Here is a 15206-nt window from a genome sequence, read left to right as displayed (position 1 = left end):
CGCGGTGGAGGGCGTCGTGCAGCCCTGCTCGCTCCTACTCGCCCGCGGGTCGGCGCGCTAGCCCTGCCGAGCCGCGACCGGGGCTGCGGGGTGGCCGGGCTGCGCGCTCAGCCGCCGCCGGGAAAGCAGAGGCAGCTCGTCCCAGCTCCGAGATGGGGAGCTGGCGAAGTTGACGAGCCCCCCGACCCGCGCTGCGTCCCTCCTGCCCAGAGGCGCGCTGCCCTCTCCAGGAGGTGCCCGCACGCGGCCCTGCTCCAGGTGTGCGCAGGACACCCCGCCCCCCGGGACCCGAAAACTTCCCCCCAAGTCCAAAGAGGGAGCTCTGAGGGCGGTGCCCGGAGCCGGACTCCCCACTCCGCGCTGGGGGAGCTGTCCCGGCGGCTCGCACGGCCGTCGGAGGGCGGAGACCCTCTGGAAACTTTATCACCATCATCGTAATTACCACATTTTACTGTTTCTCTCCCCGCAGGGGCTGCAGCCAGCGGTCTGTCGCGCGTGCTTGTTTGCCAAAGGAGCTGCCCCTGGGAGAAGACCCACGGAAGAGTTGTTTCCCCGGCGCATACCTGCAGCCCAGCCCAGGGGCTCGGGCGGCCTGGATGCGCAGGACCCAGCCCCGCAGCCGCTGACGCCGGGCGGCGGCGAAGTTTGGCTGCTGAGCGGCGCGGCGGAGGGCCACTGGACAGCGGGCACCCCGGCGGCCGCGGCGGCTGGAGGGATGCCGGTGGGGGGCCTGTTGCCGCTCTTCAGCAGCCCGGCGGGCGGCGGCCTGGGCGGCGGCCTGGGCGGGGGGCTCGGCGGCGGCGGCAGCGGCGGCAGGAAGGCATCCGGCCCCGCCGCCTTCCGCCTGACGGAGAAGTTCGTGCTGCTGCTGGTGTTCAGCGCCTTCATCACGCTCTGCTTCGGGGCGATCTTCTTCCTGCCCGACTCCTCCAAGCTGCTCAGCGGGGTCCTGTTCCACTCCAGCCCCGCCCTGCAGCCGGCCGCCGACCACAAGTCCGGGCCTGGGGCGCGCGCGGAGGACGCGGCAGATGGGCGAGCCAGGCGCGGCGAGGAGGGCGCGCCCGGGGACCCGGCGGCCGCCCTGGAGGACAACTTGGCCAGGATCCGCGAAAACCACGAGCGGGCTCTCAGGGAAGCCAAGGAGACCCTGCAGAAGCTGCCCGAGGAGATCCAAAGAGACATCCTCCTGGAGAAGGAGAAGGTGGCCCAGGACCAGCTGCGTGACAAGGCGGTGTTCAGGAGGCTGCCCCCGGTGGACTTCGTGCCCCCGATCGGGGCGGTTGGCCGGGAGCCGGCCGACGCAGCCATCCGCGAGAAGAGGGCAAAGATCAAAGAGGTGAGTGCACCGTACTGGGAACCCCTCCTGCCTGGCAGCGTTTTTCTGGGAGAAAAGACAAACCTTTGAAACTCTTAAGACTGTAACATTAACGTGTAAGGGGACATAGAGGTTTTTCGCTTCCACCAGGTGCAATGTCAAAGGCTCTTTCGTTTTCCTTTTTTCGCTATCGTAGTACATGTAGCCAGTTACGATATGAGGTTGAATCCCGTTGCTTTTAACTTGCATGCTCTGGTAAGCATAAGCCACGAGAGGTACGTATTACATACATGGGCAGGTGGTGTGCAAACGTCGTCTTTCACTGGCCACTACACGGTTAATCGTCCCTGCGAACTGACAGCGAAGGTCCCAAACAGCCCCAAAATAAGGCTCAGACATGGCTTGAAATAAATGCAAAGCATCAATCGCGCAGGATAACGAGTTCTAACAGCAAGCCAGCACACCCTGGTGTGGCCTTATTCTGCCAGGTGGCATCCTGTGTATACTTACAGACTATAAAGGTGAAACGTGAGAACTCCCTATAACAGGGGACATGCTGTTGTTTACACTTTAAAAAAGGAAACATTTAAAGAGCCAGCCTATTGTCTCTTCTTGCATTTTTAATGTAGCCAGAAAAAGAGTATTTTATGTGATGCAACAGGTTTGCCTCCACAGTAGCACAGAGATGACAAAGTTAATCCAGGACAAACATGGACTTTGATAAGTCTTTCATAATTTCTTTCTCGTACTTGTAACGTATGGTTGCTTCACTGGCTTAAAGCTGAAGGGGACCTTAAAAGTCATTTAGGGCTGTCAATTTAAAGATGAAAGTTGAGAAGCCCAAAAGCCCCAGAACCAGTTAGTGACCAAGTCAGGACTTGAAGCCCCGTCACTGTCACCAGTCAGCAGGCTCTTTGTGGACATGCTTCCTTCCACGGCTACTCCCCTGTGTAAAACTGCCCGCCTGGATTCTTACACAATCCAAGAGCTGTAGGAACCATATTAAAAGCATTTCATCCCAAATCATTCTAAAATGCATTATGAGGGGAAGTAATATTGTTATCATTTAAAAAATTTCAGTCTCTGAAAATAAATTTTGTGTTTTGATATTGTGTGGGTAATCAGGAAAGGAAGCATCCTCATTCCCCCACTTTCAGAGAATAAACAGAATGTTCGAGTTGGTGAAGAGGTATTTAGCGTGAGTGACTACAGAACAGAGGCAGCTGGATTGTCACAGGATTTATGACCTTAACTATAAGACCAGGTGAATTTGGTTAAGCTGTAATTGAGCAAGTTAAAGTGGATTTGAATCCCTTTCAGTTTACCCTAGGCACAAGGAGGGTGCCTTCTTCCTTTTGTGCAGGTAGCTTCCTTCAACAGCCCATCAGCGTTTCTACTTTGGGACTCTTCCTTAGGCATAGAACCCCAGACTTGAGGGAAAAGATTTTATGCACCTGGACAACTTCTGTCGTGCAGATTCCCTTCTCTGGGAAGCCCTTCAATCCTGCCAGGGCTACCAAAGCAGGAAAATGGGGGGAAAAGCTCTACTTCTCACCAGTCTCCCTCTCCTCTTCATCTCCCATCCTCCTTAAAAATCTCCAAATGAAACCTGTATGTAAATTAACCCCAAATCTGTATGTTTACGTTTCCCTTAGGTTTAAAACAGTGTAATTCACATGTTTCACGCCTTAAAATTCCTATGAGCTGCCACTTAGTGCAGATCACAGTTGTCCAAAGAAATTATTTCAAATACTAAAGATGCATGGAAGTTAAAAAGCGATTGGTACCGACCAAAGCGATTAAAAGTGTATTTAGAGCAGAAGCAGTGGGAATTCGGGACAGTATGCGTATCTGCCCGTATTAGATACATGTTCTCTGTCTCTCTAAATCAAAAGGTCTTAATTAGCCTTATAAGGAAAATTTATGTAGCCTTCTGTGTCTGTGTGGTGCTAACATCTTAGCAGTTAGATGTTTTGAAACTGCCCAGTCTTGCATAAAGTGGTGGAACTAAATGTGTTCTTTAAAATTCCATGTTGCTGTGAAAACCCAAAAAAGCTGACATAATTAGCTTCAGTGTTTAGTCAAAAGCTAATGGGAAGAAATGGATTATGGTTTTTCATCAGATTAGTTCAGGCAGATGTGCTCCTTTGTAAACCACTCCCCCCCGCCTCCCCAAAAAAGTAACTCATGCCATTCTGAAACTGTGCTGAAAATGTTCAGGTTTAGAGGGAAAGAGTGGTTATCCATTGTGAATAGAGTGAGTACCCTGCACTTTAACTTCACACTTTTAGAGTCTGTTTCTGGCACCACCGTGGACATTTGTCATGGACCAGTGGATCTTTGCCTTGGTTTTGATCTTTGTTGTTCCTGTATTTTCTAGTTTTCTTTATATACTTAGGTTCTCTATCACACCTGAATGTACTAACAGTTTTATAGCTAAAATTTAGAAGGTATAGGCAAGTCTAATATGTTGAGAGCGTAGACTATAATCTCTGAGCCAAACATTTATTTTGTAAATTTGGTTTAAAGGCAGCGAATACTGTTTTTATACTGCCAACACAATTGTTACTGGCACTTTGGTAAATTTTTAACAAATTTGTGCCATGAGCAGACAGCCATAATTTCAAATAGGATATTGCCTAGCACCCTTTACAAAAAGGCATCATATGCTGTTCAATACTAATTTGAGGGATGGTAAATCTTTGACGTAAAACTTAAAATTGAAACCAAGATACCCCCCCCCCAAAACAAGTTTGTAAACCAACTCTGGAATTTCCCTGAATTTTATAATACATAATACATATTTTCATGAGTTTGATCTTTTTAAAAGTGTACTCAGGTTGTGCTTAATGTAAAAAGCAGTGTTAAAATAATGAAGTACAGAAGTTAAAATAGCACCATGGAATTTTTAGAAGAATAGTCTCTCTTCTACCTTGACCCCCCCCTTTTTTTTTAATCGGGAAGCTCTTTTCCTGTTTTGTTTTGTTTTGTTTTGTTGAGTCTATACAAAGAAGTTGCACTGTCCTTTAGGATTAGAGCCATATTCCTAATTTAGAGGATGAATAATTTCATTTTTCATCTATTGGAATTATGGAGAGTCCTTGAGTAATAGGGGCTGAAGACAGTTAAGTTGTCAGAGGGATTCCTCCTTTCTCAGACTGGAATCTCCACTAACCTAAATGGGGTAGGGATGAAGGGGCTGACAGTCAACTTTGGGTCTATCAGGTAAGGCTTTAGGACTGGTTAGCCATGGGTCACAGTTGTCTCTAGGCTTCTCAAAGCAGTCTTTAGTTTTTTATTCCAGACCTGTTTATATGATCGTAAGTTTAAAGAAAATGTTCATATTGATAGCTAATGGTTAAATACATATTTTTATGCCTTAGTCTAGTCTTACGTTGTTCTTGAGTCTATAAGTCAGCTATTGACAATCAACCCCTTTTTATTAAAGATCAGATGTAGGAATAATCTACCTTGAGAGACTAATACTTTTATTTTGAAACTCAGCTTTACAGTTTATTTGTATGGGTAGTTCTGATGTGGAAAATAATATTTCCATAATACTAAAAGTCACAATTTGAAGACCTGACTCCAGAGGAACTGAAATACTCTCAGGTTACCTCACCTATCCTGCTCATCCTGGTCTGAAATGCACTTGATATTAACAATGGGCAAATGCCAGATTCCCCCACTCTTAGGCCTTTCCCCAGAGCAGGTAGGTCATAGAATGTTAATAAAATCTTTTTTTTTCTCTTTAAATAATGAATAGATGAATAAATTCAAATTTCAATGGTCTAAGTACTAGAGTAGATGCTGACTGTTGAATATTAATACATGAAAGCAAGAAAAGACAGTGAATGGATAATCAATTACGTTCAGCTTAATTTTCTGGAAGCTGTTGATAATTTGAGAGGAGTATTCTGTCTTCCTCTTTAAACTAGGCCTGGGAACCTAGTTAAGGGTATTAAAAGTGGTTAAAAAGTGCATTTTCAAGTCAATGCTTCTGTATGTCTTCGGTGAGCTGGTAAAATAAACCATCCTAAGAAATATATCTTAGTATTTCACATATGCCTTTGTATGACATCTGAATTTTTGGATTTCAGTGGAGAGCTTACATATTTGTATTGAATTATTCCATAAACTATGGTAGTACAAATTCTTCCTTAAGGAGAGTTTAAAGCATGTGTCTCAATGTCAGAGAAGAGGAATACCCACAGACCAGTATGAGTGACGAGGGATAAATATACATGGGTAGATCAGCACTACATTGGAACCTGATTATACCCTCTGGCCCAATAGAGAACCTGTGGCCTTTTAAGTTCTTTATGGTTCTACAGAACCATAAAAACGTATGTGTTTGTCAAAGATGAGTTTTGAATGGTCCAATAGGAGCATCTACCTGGTGGCCTCCAGAGATAGTATGAAATGCTTGACCCTAGGGGCGCCTGGGTGGCTCAGTCGGTTGGGTGTCCGACTTCAGCTCAGGTCACAATCTCGCGGTTCGTGAGTTCGAGCCCCGCGTCGGGCTCTGGGCTGATGGCTCAGAGCCTGAAGCCTGCTTCCGATTCTGTGTCTCCCTCTCTCTCTGCCCCTCCCCCATTCATGCTCTGTGTCTCTCTGTCTCAAAAATAAATAAACGTTAAAAAAAAAAATTTTAGAAATGCTTGACCCTAAGCAGATCTACATGGTAAAGGAGAAACCAGCATTTGGTAGTTTAAGGAAGAGATTCTTTCTTTGGGGAAACCAAGTCATGACTTTACCCTCAGTTCTTAGCCTACTGTCTTGTTTAGTGTTAAGTAATTGAACTACCTCTAACTAACCACGCCCCCACCCCTTTACCCCCACTCCCAAACCTGTTTAAAGATCGTTTACGCAAACTATGCAAATTTTTTTCTGTTACTAACAATATGCCGTAAAAATGATAACTCTCTGATTTTTAAAAGTAAATACATTCTCTGAGCCATAAAGTGTTCATTCATCTGTATGAATCCTTAAAGATAGCCCAGCTTATTCATTTTACAGTAGATGAAACTGAGACACAAAGATTCTTCTGGAAATCACATTAGAGTTGAGGATGGAAGAAGCCCTATCTCAACATGCTCACTGTCTTACCATGGTTTGCCTCCTAAATCAAATGCCACTGAAGTGTATAAATGGACTGGCCATATTCATTATTTGAAGGCCTTAATGTAGGATGAGTACAAAACACAATTCTGCAGTATTATAAATCTGAGTTTATATTAGTTAAGTTACATGAACTGTAGTCATTGTTTTTTAAATCTTATTAGCGGCATGATTTAGAAGACCTCTTCTTTTTAAAGCCACTCAGGAAAAGTTTGATGCGACATTTTTTTTCTCTTTGTAAAGATCTGTGGGAAGCCGAGGCATTTGTAATCATTCAGTTGGACATTCTTTACAAAGAGAGGTGGGGAAGCAAAAGAGAAGAGAGACAGCTTAGAGAAAAGAAGTGTGACTGTGTGGGGGAGTGCTTTCAAACTATAAATGTGCATATTCTTTTGACATTGCATCATGTGTAACAGAAGAATTGATAGCTGGCCTGCAGGACTGTATTTTTCAAAAAGTAGACATACATGTAAACATTACACCACTATGGGTTCTATATTGTGGGAGCACAGTTCTCTTTACCCAAGTAGGTCCTGAAGAGTCTCCAGATGCCCTTGCCTGTTCCTGCTCCAACCACTTGCAGTGCTGTGGTGGTGAGAAGGGCTGGTCTGGAGGCAGATGACCTGAACCTGAATCTCTTCCATTTCCAGCTCTTTGACCTTAAAGGAGTTACAGTTTAATCTTTCTGAGCTTCACTTTTCTCATTTGTAAAATGAAGATAATAACAGCACCCATTTTGTTGGATCAGAGGTCTCAAATGAGATCATCCACACTGAATACTTCGAACGATATTCAGCATGCCAGGTGTGTGTATGATAAATGCCACTTGCTATTATTATTATTAGTTGCTACCTAAAGCTATCAATCTAAGATTACATTGTTTCATACTGTTTAGTAAATCAGGAAGTGGATAATGAAGTTTCAAAAAGTTACCAAAAACAGTTCAAATTAAGTTTAGTGCTTAAAAGGATACATTTCCAGCTCATCAAGATGATCTTTCCAGACAGCTATGATTTTACTGTGTTACTGTCAACTCTGATTTTCTCAGATTCCTTCCGAATTCCAAAAAAACTTCAGGTATCTTTAAAATGATAGACTTCTTCAGCTTCTGTACTTCAAGTATTTGTTAAAGAATTAGTTTCTTTCTAATAGTCAAATGTGCTTATTGCTGAACTGCCATCTTCTCAGAGCCATCACAGTCCTTGAGTTACCTCTTAGGCATTGAAACTGTTCCCTGAAATAGATTGAGTTAAGTGTGTTTTAACCAGTTTTACCTTTGGAGGAATGTTTTTAAGAAATGAGAAGAAAATTATTTTAGACTTGACAGAAATTTACTTCATCATGATCAATGCTATAATCAGAGCTCAGTCTATCCCCTAACAATGAAAATTCACATAAAGCATTTATACTTTATAACTCAAAGGTTTTGCCCTTCTTTGAGAGCCATGAATTGAGATTTATTAGGGTTTCTGGCCCAGAAAGACCTCTGAGATCCTGAAGCCCAGTACTCATTTTCCATGAGACACAGGGCCCAGCGAGCTGTGACTTCCTGAAATTCCCCCCAGTGCACTAAAGTCAGAGCTGGGAACTGCGTCTTAGCCTGAAGGCCCCACTCCCCCTGTGATTTCTTGACTCTAATGAGATCATATGTTTTGGAGGCTGGCTGGCCTGGCCCTCCCTCCTCCTCAGCCCTGAATGGCAGACCAGCAGTGAGAAGCCCCACTGAGACCATCCGAGAAGGGCAGGAACATCTTTGCTTGGTAAGGTATTGCCTGAGAAAGCAATGCTGACTAATTCCTTTGCTCCAAAGAAGGGGGCAGCACTGCCCTACTCCCACTGGGTCCTGACACAGACTTCTGTGATCATTAGGTACTTGAAAGAAAACCAGATGAGATTAAGGTTTAAGAGCATTTAAAAGGCGCAGCCCTCCTTTCCATCTTGAATACTCTGGCAGTTGCTTTAGGTACATTAATGCCCAGGAGTCGAGCAGATAATCCAGAACAGAGATAATAAAATTAAAAGGCCCGCTATCCTTTGTAGTCACTTGTCTTTTGTAACTAGAATGCCTGCCTCCATCAAGTCCTTTTTTTCAGTCCATTTGTGTCCCGGTTCTTAAGCTTATCAAAGGCCCGGTTCCTGATTTGCCTCACTGCTTTCCCATCACTCTTGCTCTGCATCTGTTCATTTAGTGACAGGCCATACTATACTAACTTTCCTTTGCACTTCTTCACACTTTGGTATGTGGGTCCCCCACTGGGTTGTCCTGTCCCCAGTCCTTAGTTCGGTGAGGGCACTTGGTGTGAGAGGAGGCATGGAAGAGAGGGATGAGGACATGAAGAAGCACACCAGCTTCCTCCGGGGGGGTCTAATAACAGCATGCCATATGCTGACACCCTCTTTGCTACAGACTAGCAGGGATACCTGTTTGCCGAGGGTGTGGGTTTATGAGGAAGGGTGTGGCCAAGAGGCATGTAAACAGGCTGTGAACTGATGCAGAGGGAACTTAAGCCATGCAAAGTCCATGAGCTATTGCTGGAATCTATCTACCAAGTCCTTTCTCACTGAATGGTCTTTTCAAAGTCCTATGAGGAGCACTTGATTTTTCTAAGGGTCCAGAAGGTCCAGAGACAGGGGGCCAGGGCTCATGATTCCTGCTGGGGGTAGCCATGTCCAAATTCCCTGAGCTGATGTTTGGGCATGACTGTCTGACCCTAGTTCCCCTTTCACAACAGTATGTGCTGGAACTGTGTAAAATGTGTGTTTCCTCACTGACTCTCTGTCAGGGCATAAGGCTAAAGGACAGCCCTGTGGAATGATTAAGGAAGCGCAGGGGTGTGTTCCCAGTCTCGAAATCTCATTCCCAGCTGCCTGAAATTTTGCCATCAGTGCCTCCCTTTCATAGATGTATTGCTTCTTAAAGGCCGCTGTTAAAAGTATATCACTCAAGTTGCCCAGCAGAAATTATTATACTTTGAGATTTGTCTTAGCAAGGGCGAGAATAGGTTTGTAGAAGAAGGAAATATCTTTCATTGTCTTATTTCATTACAAACTAATGCTGGCCAGGGGTGGGTGGTAGTGGGGAGAACATTTAGAAGTACACAGGAATAGAAAAAGGAAAAAAAATATAGTTCACAGTCCTATCATTTAGTCACAGGTAATATCAACACTACTTCACCCCAATATATAGGGTTTTTTTCCCCCACAGTTATAACTGTGTCATTTTATGATAATATAATATATGTAATTGAAGTATCATAATTTGTTTAACCATTCCCTTGGATCTGAACATTTAGATTATTTCCAGTTTTTATTTTCATATAAAAAATGCCGAGATAAACACCTTTGTCCATTAAGTTTCCATATCATTTTTTATTGCTCTAACCCCCCCATAAGTAGGATTTCCCCTTGAATTCCTAGAAGAGGAAATGAATGGATCAAGGGATCATAGTACATTTTGAGGGCTATTTTCCGAAAAGAATTTATGCTTCCACTTGTAATATAGTGACTGTAGTCTACTGAATCTTTGTAAATTTCATAGGTGATGAAACAGTATCTTTTATATTTAATTTGCGTTCCTTTGAGCAACAATTTCTTCTGTGTTGGTTGACTAGTTGCATTTCCTCATTGTGAGTTGGATAGAACAAGGAAGTTATTAAATGGCAGGATTTAGGGAAAAGGCAAAGCCTGGAAGCCCAAGGAGTGGGGTGTCCATCAGAGAAAGTGGATCTAACAAGCTGGCTGGTTAGACATGGGCTCCCAAAGGAGGCAAGGTCCTATAAGGTGATAGACAGCATTTTATTTAAAAAAACAAAAAACAAAACATACAAAAAAACTTACAATAATATTTGCTTCCTCCCTGAGTTGGACCCTTAGAATAAAAAAGTATTCTTTATCGATAGGGGTACTTACCAAGAACCTTGGAACAGTCTGCTTTTCCGCAGCTAAGACCCAGCCAGCTTCCATCAGCTCATCTTCATTGTTAAGTTCTAGTTGGGCTTGTGCATCAGATATTTGAGGAAAGTATTGGCCTCTTTAAAGATCTGGGGAAGGAGGGAGACATCCTTCTCCTTCTAGAATCATCAGGATGGTTTCTTAACAGTTTAAGATTATAGTTGAAGATCAAAAATAGTCCAAATAGGATATCAGAAGTGACTTTAGTGATGCCAGAAAATGGCAAGTCTTAAAGCTGATTTCTTACAGAAGAAAAATTATGCTATTTATTTTACAGGTATTTAATGTTTTAAATATGATAAATATGCATTTTGCATAAGGTATTTTGAGAGTGCAAGAAAAGCATGATTTGCTTATGAAATTTGGGCTTTTTGTTTTTTGCTACTCCTTCAAATAACGTGCTTTTAGTCATGCGTTTTTAAGATAGTGAGGAGCTGCACATTTCAAGATGTATTTTTACTCTGACCTTGGTTAATTCATAAAAGTCTGCCAAACGCCAGAACTGTTTCAGTTTGGCTCTGAGACTGCGTTAACATGGTGAATAACGATTGACATAAATGTACTATATTATTTTTATAAATTGTGGTTTAAGATGATAGTAATTTTAGAATGTTTAGGATGCTGTTCTCCGAGACATGTTATTTTTGTAGTCAACTAGCAGTGTTGAATGTTATGATGTATCTAGTCAACTACAGGTTTTCATCTCATAATTAGAAATGTTTCAACAGAAATGTGTCCTCAGGAGTTATTAGCCTGAGTCAGCAATTTTATAAGGCATTCTTATTAAGTGTAAAAGGACCTCTACTTAGTAATTGGCATGTATTTAATACATTGTGTATATTTACTCATATTAAGCATTTTGGTTAGTCTTCATTATTTAATCCTCCTAGGGATTACTTAACTTTGGATATGTGATGAAGAACTTATTAGATTAAAAAAACAACAAAAAGGAAGCTGGGTGGGGTGGGCAATTTGAGGAGCATAAAAAATGAAGATGATTTATTAACTACTGCTTTAAGCTGTTTTAGCAGTTAGGGTGAATAAAAATTATGATTTAGTAAGTGGTCTATCAATAATAAGATAAAGCCATAGCATAAGTTAGAAGTACTTTCTCTTACTCCAAGAGAACTGTGATGTTGGCTCTTCATTGTTGTGAATTGGTTCCAGGACTAACATGTTGAGAGCGGGACAGAGCTTCCCCCTTATGTACCTAATGGGTCAGCTAACTCTGGGCCTTGCCCATAATAGGACTCCGTAAATATTTGTTGAATGAATGTGCTTATTTAAGCAAACATACCAAGAGGAATTACTCAAGTGTGACACACCTACCCCCACTTTAATTTTTTTTTTTTTTTTTACATTTATTTATTTTTGAGAGACAGAGCACAAGCGGGGGAGGGGCAGAGGGAGAAGGAGACACAGGATCCGAAGCAGGCTCCAGGCTCTGGGCTTGAACTCACAAACCATGAGATCACGACCTGAGCCGAAGTCGGATGCTTTACTGACTGAGCCACCCAGGCACCCCTACCCCCACTTTATATAATCACATAATCCAAAAATGGTGTCCACTCATCTTTGAAGCCCCTTCTATGAATCATCATAGGCTACAAGCCATTGTCTTTTGAGGGAAAGCTTGATACTTTTTAACAGTCAAAAGTCATTCATAATCAGATCTAGTGAATAGAAATTAATCAATGTAGGAAATACCTTTAACCATTTTAAAGTTTTTTTCACAATCATTTATAAAACGAAAACCTGTATTCATTTTCTTATATGATTCATAAACTGGCTGTGAAGATTTTTCATAAAAAATCTTTTGACCGGATGTAACAGTGCTGAAATCAATGTAGATACTTGTGAGATATTTTTGGAAGTCAACACTTAATTGAATATAAAAGTTTGTGTTTGTTTAAAAGTTAGTCTGCTTTATGTTTACATTCAGTATTTTATTTTTCAGGTATGTGACTTTTAAATTAGGTAGGGTCCTCATTCATTTCTATTCATTATTATCTAGAGTTGTGGACTACATTTATGAAGAGTTGTCATTTTTCTTAGATTTCAATTTTATACATGAGACACCTAATTAAAGTTGGTTTGGGTGTCCCCCTTCCTGCTGCTCCTGCCAGCAAATATTTTTGAGACAATGATGTTTTTATAAGTAATGTTTACAGTACCACCCTGAAATGAAAAGTAATAGGTTAGGGGTTATTTTCCACTAGAGAAATTAGAATTTAATAAAAATTTCTCTGTAAGAAGGTGTGATATTTTGCAAAAGAACCTTGGTCTCCTGTTTTCCAATTTAATATTTTGTAGCTCCTGAAAAGGGCCGTCTCATATAAATAATTGCACGGTAGAAGCTCTGTGAACTTTATGAATTTGCAAATGGTCCCTTTTCTAATTCATTCTGCAGCTCACTATTAGATGAATTTTCCTAAAACATCGCTTCTCTTAAGTCACCTATCTCAGAGGTTTTAGTGGGTCTCCATTTCCTGTGGAGTAGCAATTCAAACTTTAGCCAGCCTCAGAATCCTTTGGAGGGCAAATTAACACAGATTGCTGGCCTCTGCCCCCAGAATTTCTGATTCAGTAGATCCGAGTAGGCCCTAGAATTTGCATTTTTAGCATGCTCCTGGTTGATGCTGATACCACTGGCCAAGTGACTAGAGTGTGAAAAAAATTGCTCTAGGAGGAAGTCTCCATTCCTTGGGCTGGCATTCATAGTCTTCTATAAATCGGGCTCTGCTTCTTGAATCATACATAGCTCTTAAATTGGGAGAGACTTTAGCTTTAGTTAAACTAAACTAAACTGCCTTAGCTACACTTGCATAGTTACTGTCTCCAAAACACTTGTTTTGCCTTGTTTAGTTTATTCCTCTCAGTTGTCATGTCCTCTTACTTGCCCCATGTTCCCCATGAAGCCCTTTCTCACATTCCCAGCCTTCGCTGCTCTTCCCTTCTCCAAATTCCCATGGCATTTGTTATCTCTGTCTTTGCCCTGTGGGTTGCTAATTCATGAGCATATATGTTATCTTCAAACTAGATGTTAGACCCCCTGAGTATGAAGAGACCTTTTTCTATTCCATCGGTTCATGGTCCAGAATTAACAATGGAAAGAAATTTGTCTTAAATGTAACCGAATTGAGAAACAATTCAAGTCTATCACCAAAATTCTAGTCAGACAGTGAAGCACTGTGGCAGAGCAGAATCCCTTCTGAGCCTCCCTTTCTACACCCGTGAAATGGGGCTAACATTTCTCTTGTGCAGAGTCCTTGTGAGAATTAAAGTAGAAAATGTATGTGAATCTCTCTGTGTAAAACCTGACACATAGCATTCATTATTAGTATTTATAGTATTTATTTGTCAGTAACTAGGGATTGGTTGGAGTAGTAAGCTTGGACTTTTGTTAAGAAAGGGATTGTTGGTAAGTAAGTGGATTCGAGAAGTCATTTCCAGGAAAGAAGGGGAAGCTTTGGCCGCAGTATTGTTGAACTAACCAATGCTAGTCGCTTGTATTTTCTGCTGTTACCTCTGTACTTTGTTGTTGTTGCCAAAATTCCTGCTTCCTGTGGCAGGAAAATAAGCATTGTTTTGCCTTGTTTCAATTGTTATCTCACAGAAGTGATGTTCATCCTTGGGAAGACCATAGAGGGGGTGACTATTTATCAGTGTCCAGTTACCTCTAGCTTCCTGGCCTGGTATGTCACACAATGCTCAAACTGAGGGAGGAGAAAAAAAAAACAGGGGAGAATGAAATCTGGAGAAATACCTTAAAGGCATGAAAAGAAATATTTTGTGAGCTGCAAGGCTGAAAATGTTTCATTCAGAGATAGCTACATGTATAAATTTAGCTCAATAATTAGGCATATGGCGCTTTCATTTAGGAAGTATCTACACCCTTTGTGATAAGATCCGCTGATTATTAGAGCCACTGCAGCTTTAACCACGTCTGCGGCTGAGATTCCTAGTGCATTTAAAACAAGAATTGAAGAGTGAAATGGAAAACGGAACTAATAATTTGTTCTTGGTTGGTTTTAATCTGCTCTTTATTAACTTTGTAGCTTATGCCTGGAGGATTAGATTTGGAAACAGAACATCACTAATGTTCTAAAAGTTTACTTCCTTTTATTGGAACATTATATTCTTCAAGGCTTTCTGACGAACATTTTAACTGAATTTAATCTTAACCTAAGAAACAAGACATAAGTTCTTATGATTCAACCTAAAATAATAGAAGGCTTTTGACTTATGGTATTATTTTAATTTTTAAGTCATGTCACGTTAGATTTCAAAGTAGGATTCATTTGATTAAAACTGATTAGTGTAGAGAGCTAAAGGTATTCTTTGCTGACCGTATGTTTTAGTCTCCTTTTTTTCTAGCTGTTTTTTGTTTGTTTGTTTGTTTGTTTGTTTTTTAACGCCCCGCTCCCAATCTATTTGTTTCGGTCTTAGAATTTTAAATCTACTTGACTGACATTGGTGGTAAGGAAATAGGAAAAGCTAAATTCAAAAGAATCTTGCATATCCTATGCCTTGACAGTGTTTCTAAAGTTGATTGAAATGGAATAGACAATAATTTTATAAATAGGAGAGAGTCCTATTCCAAGATATAGCATAGTGTGATGAACTAAAATACAAAAAGTTGCCCTTGGGGGAGATGCTGTGCATCTATTTCTTTCTTGAAGCTTCTTTAATGTAGTTCCATTAGAATATGCCTGTAAATCTGGGATTCAGTGTAGTTGCTTCTGTGGTTGTAGTTCTCCACCCACCTGTGATCTGTAGAATTACACTCTAGGTTTTCATAAAGTAAAGGCACTAGAAT

The 15206-nt window shown here is 41.6% G+C and overlaps 1 protein-coding gene across 1 annotated transcript in view; it reads left to right on the top strand.

Annotated features, from left to right (window-relative positions):
* Positions 1-15206, top strand: part of MAN1A1 (mannosidase alpha class 1A member 1) — a 173066-nt gene continuing 157860 nt past the window's right edge. The window contains exons 1-2 of the mRNA XM_025925936.2: positions 1-258; positions 470-1336. Coding sequence (XP_025781721.2) covers positions 716-1336 — 621 coding nt within the window. The 5' untranslated portion in view covers positions 1-258; positions 470-715. The remainder of the gene's footprint in view (positions 259-469; positions 1337-15206) is intronic.

The sequence above is a fragment of the Puma concolor genome, chromosome B2, assembly GCF_028749965.1.
Source record: "Puma concolor isolate L17-30 chromosome B2, mPumCon1.1.hap2, whole genome shotgun sequence".
Lineage (NCBI taxonomy): Eukaryota > Metazoa > Chordata > Mammalia > Carnivora > Felidae > Puma > Puma concolor.
Note: the sequence above shows the minus strand (reverse complement) of the source record. Positions and strands in the feature narration are given on the sequence as shown.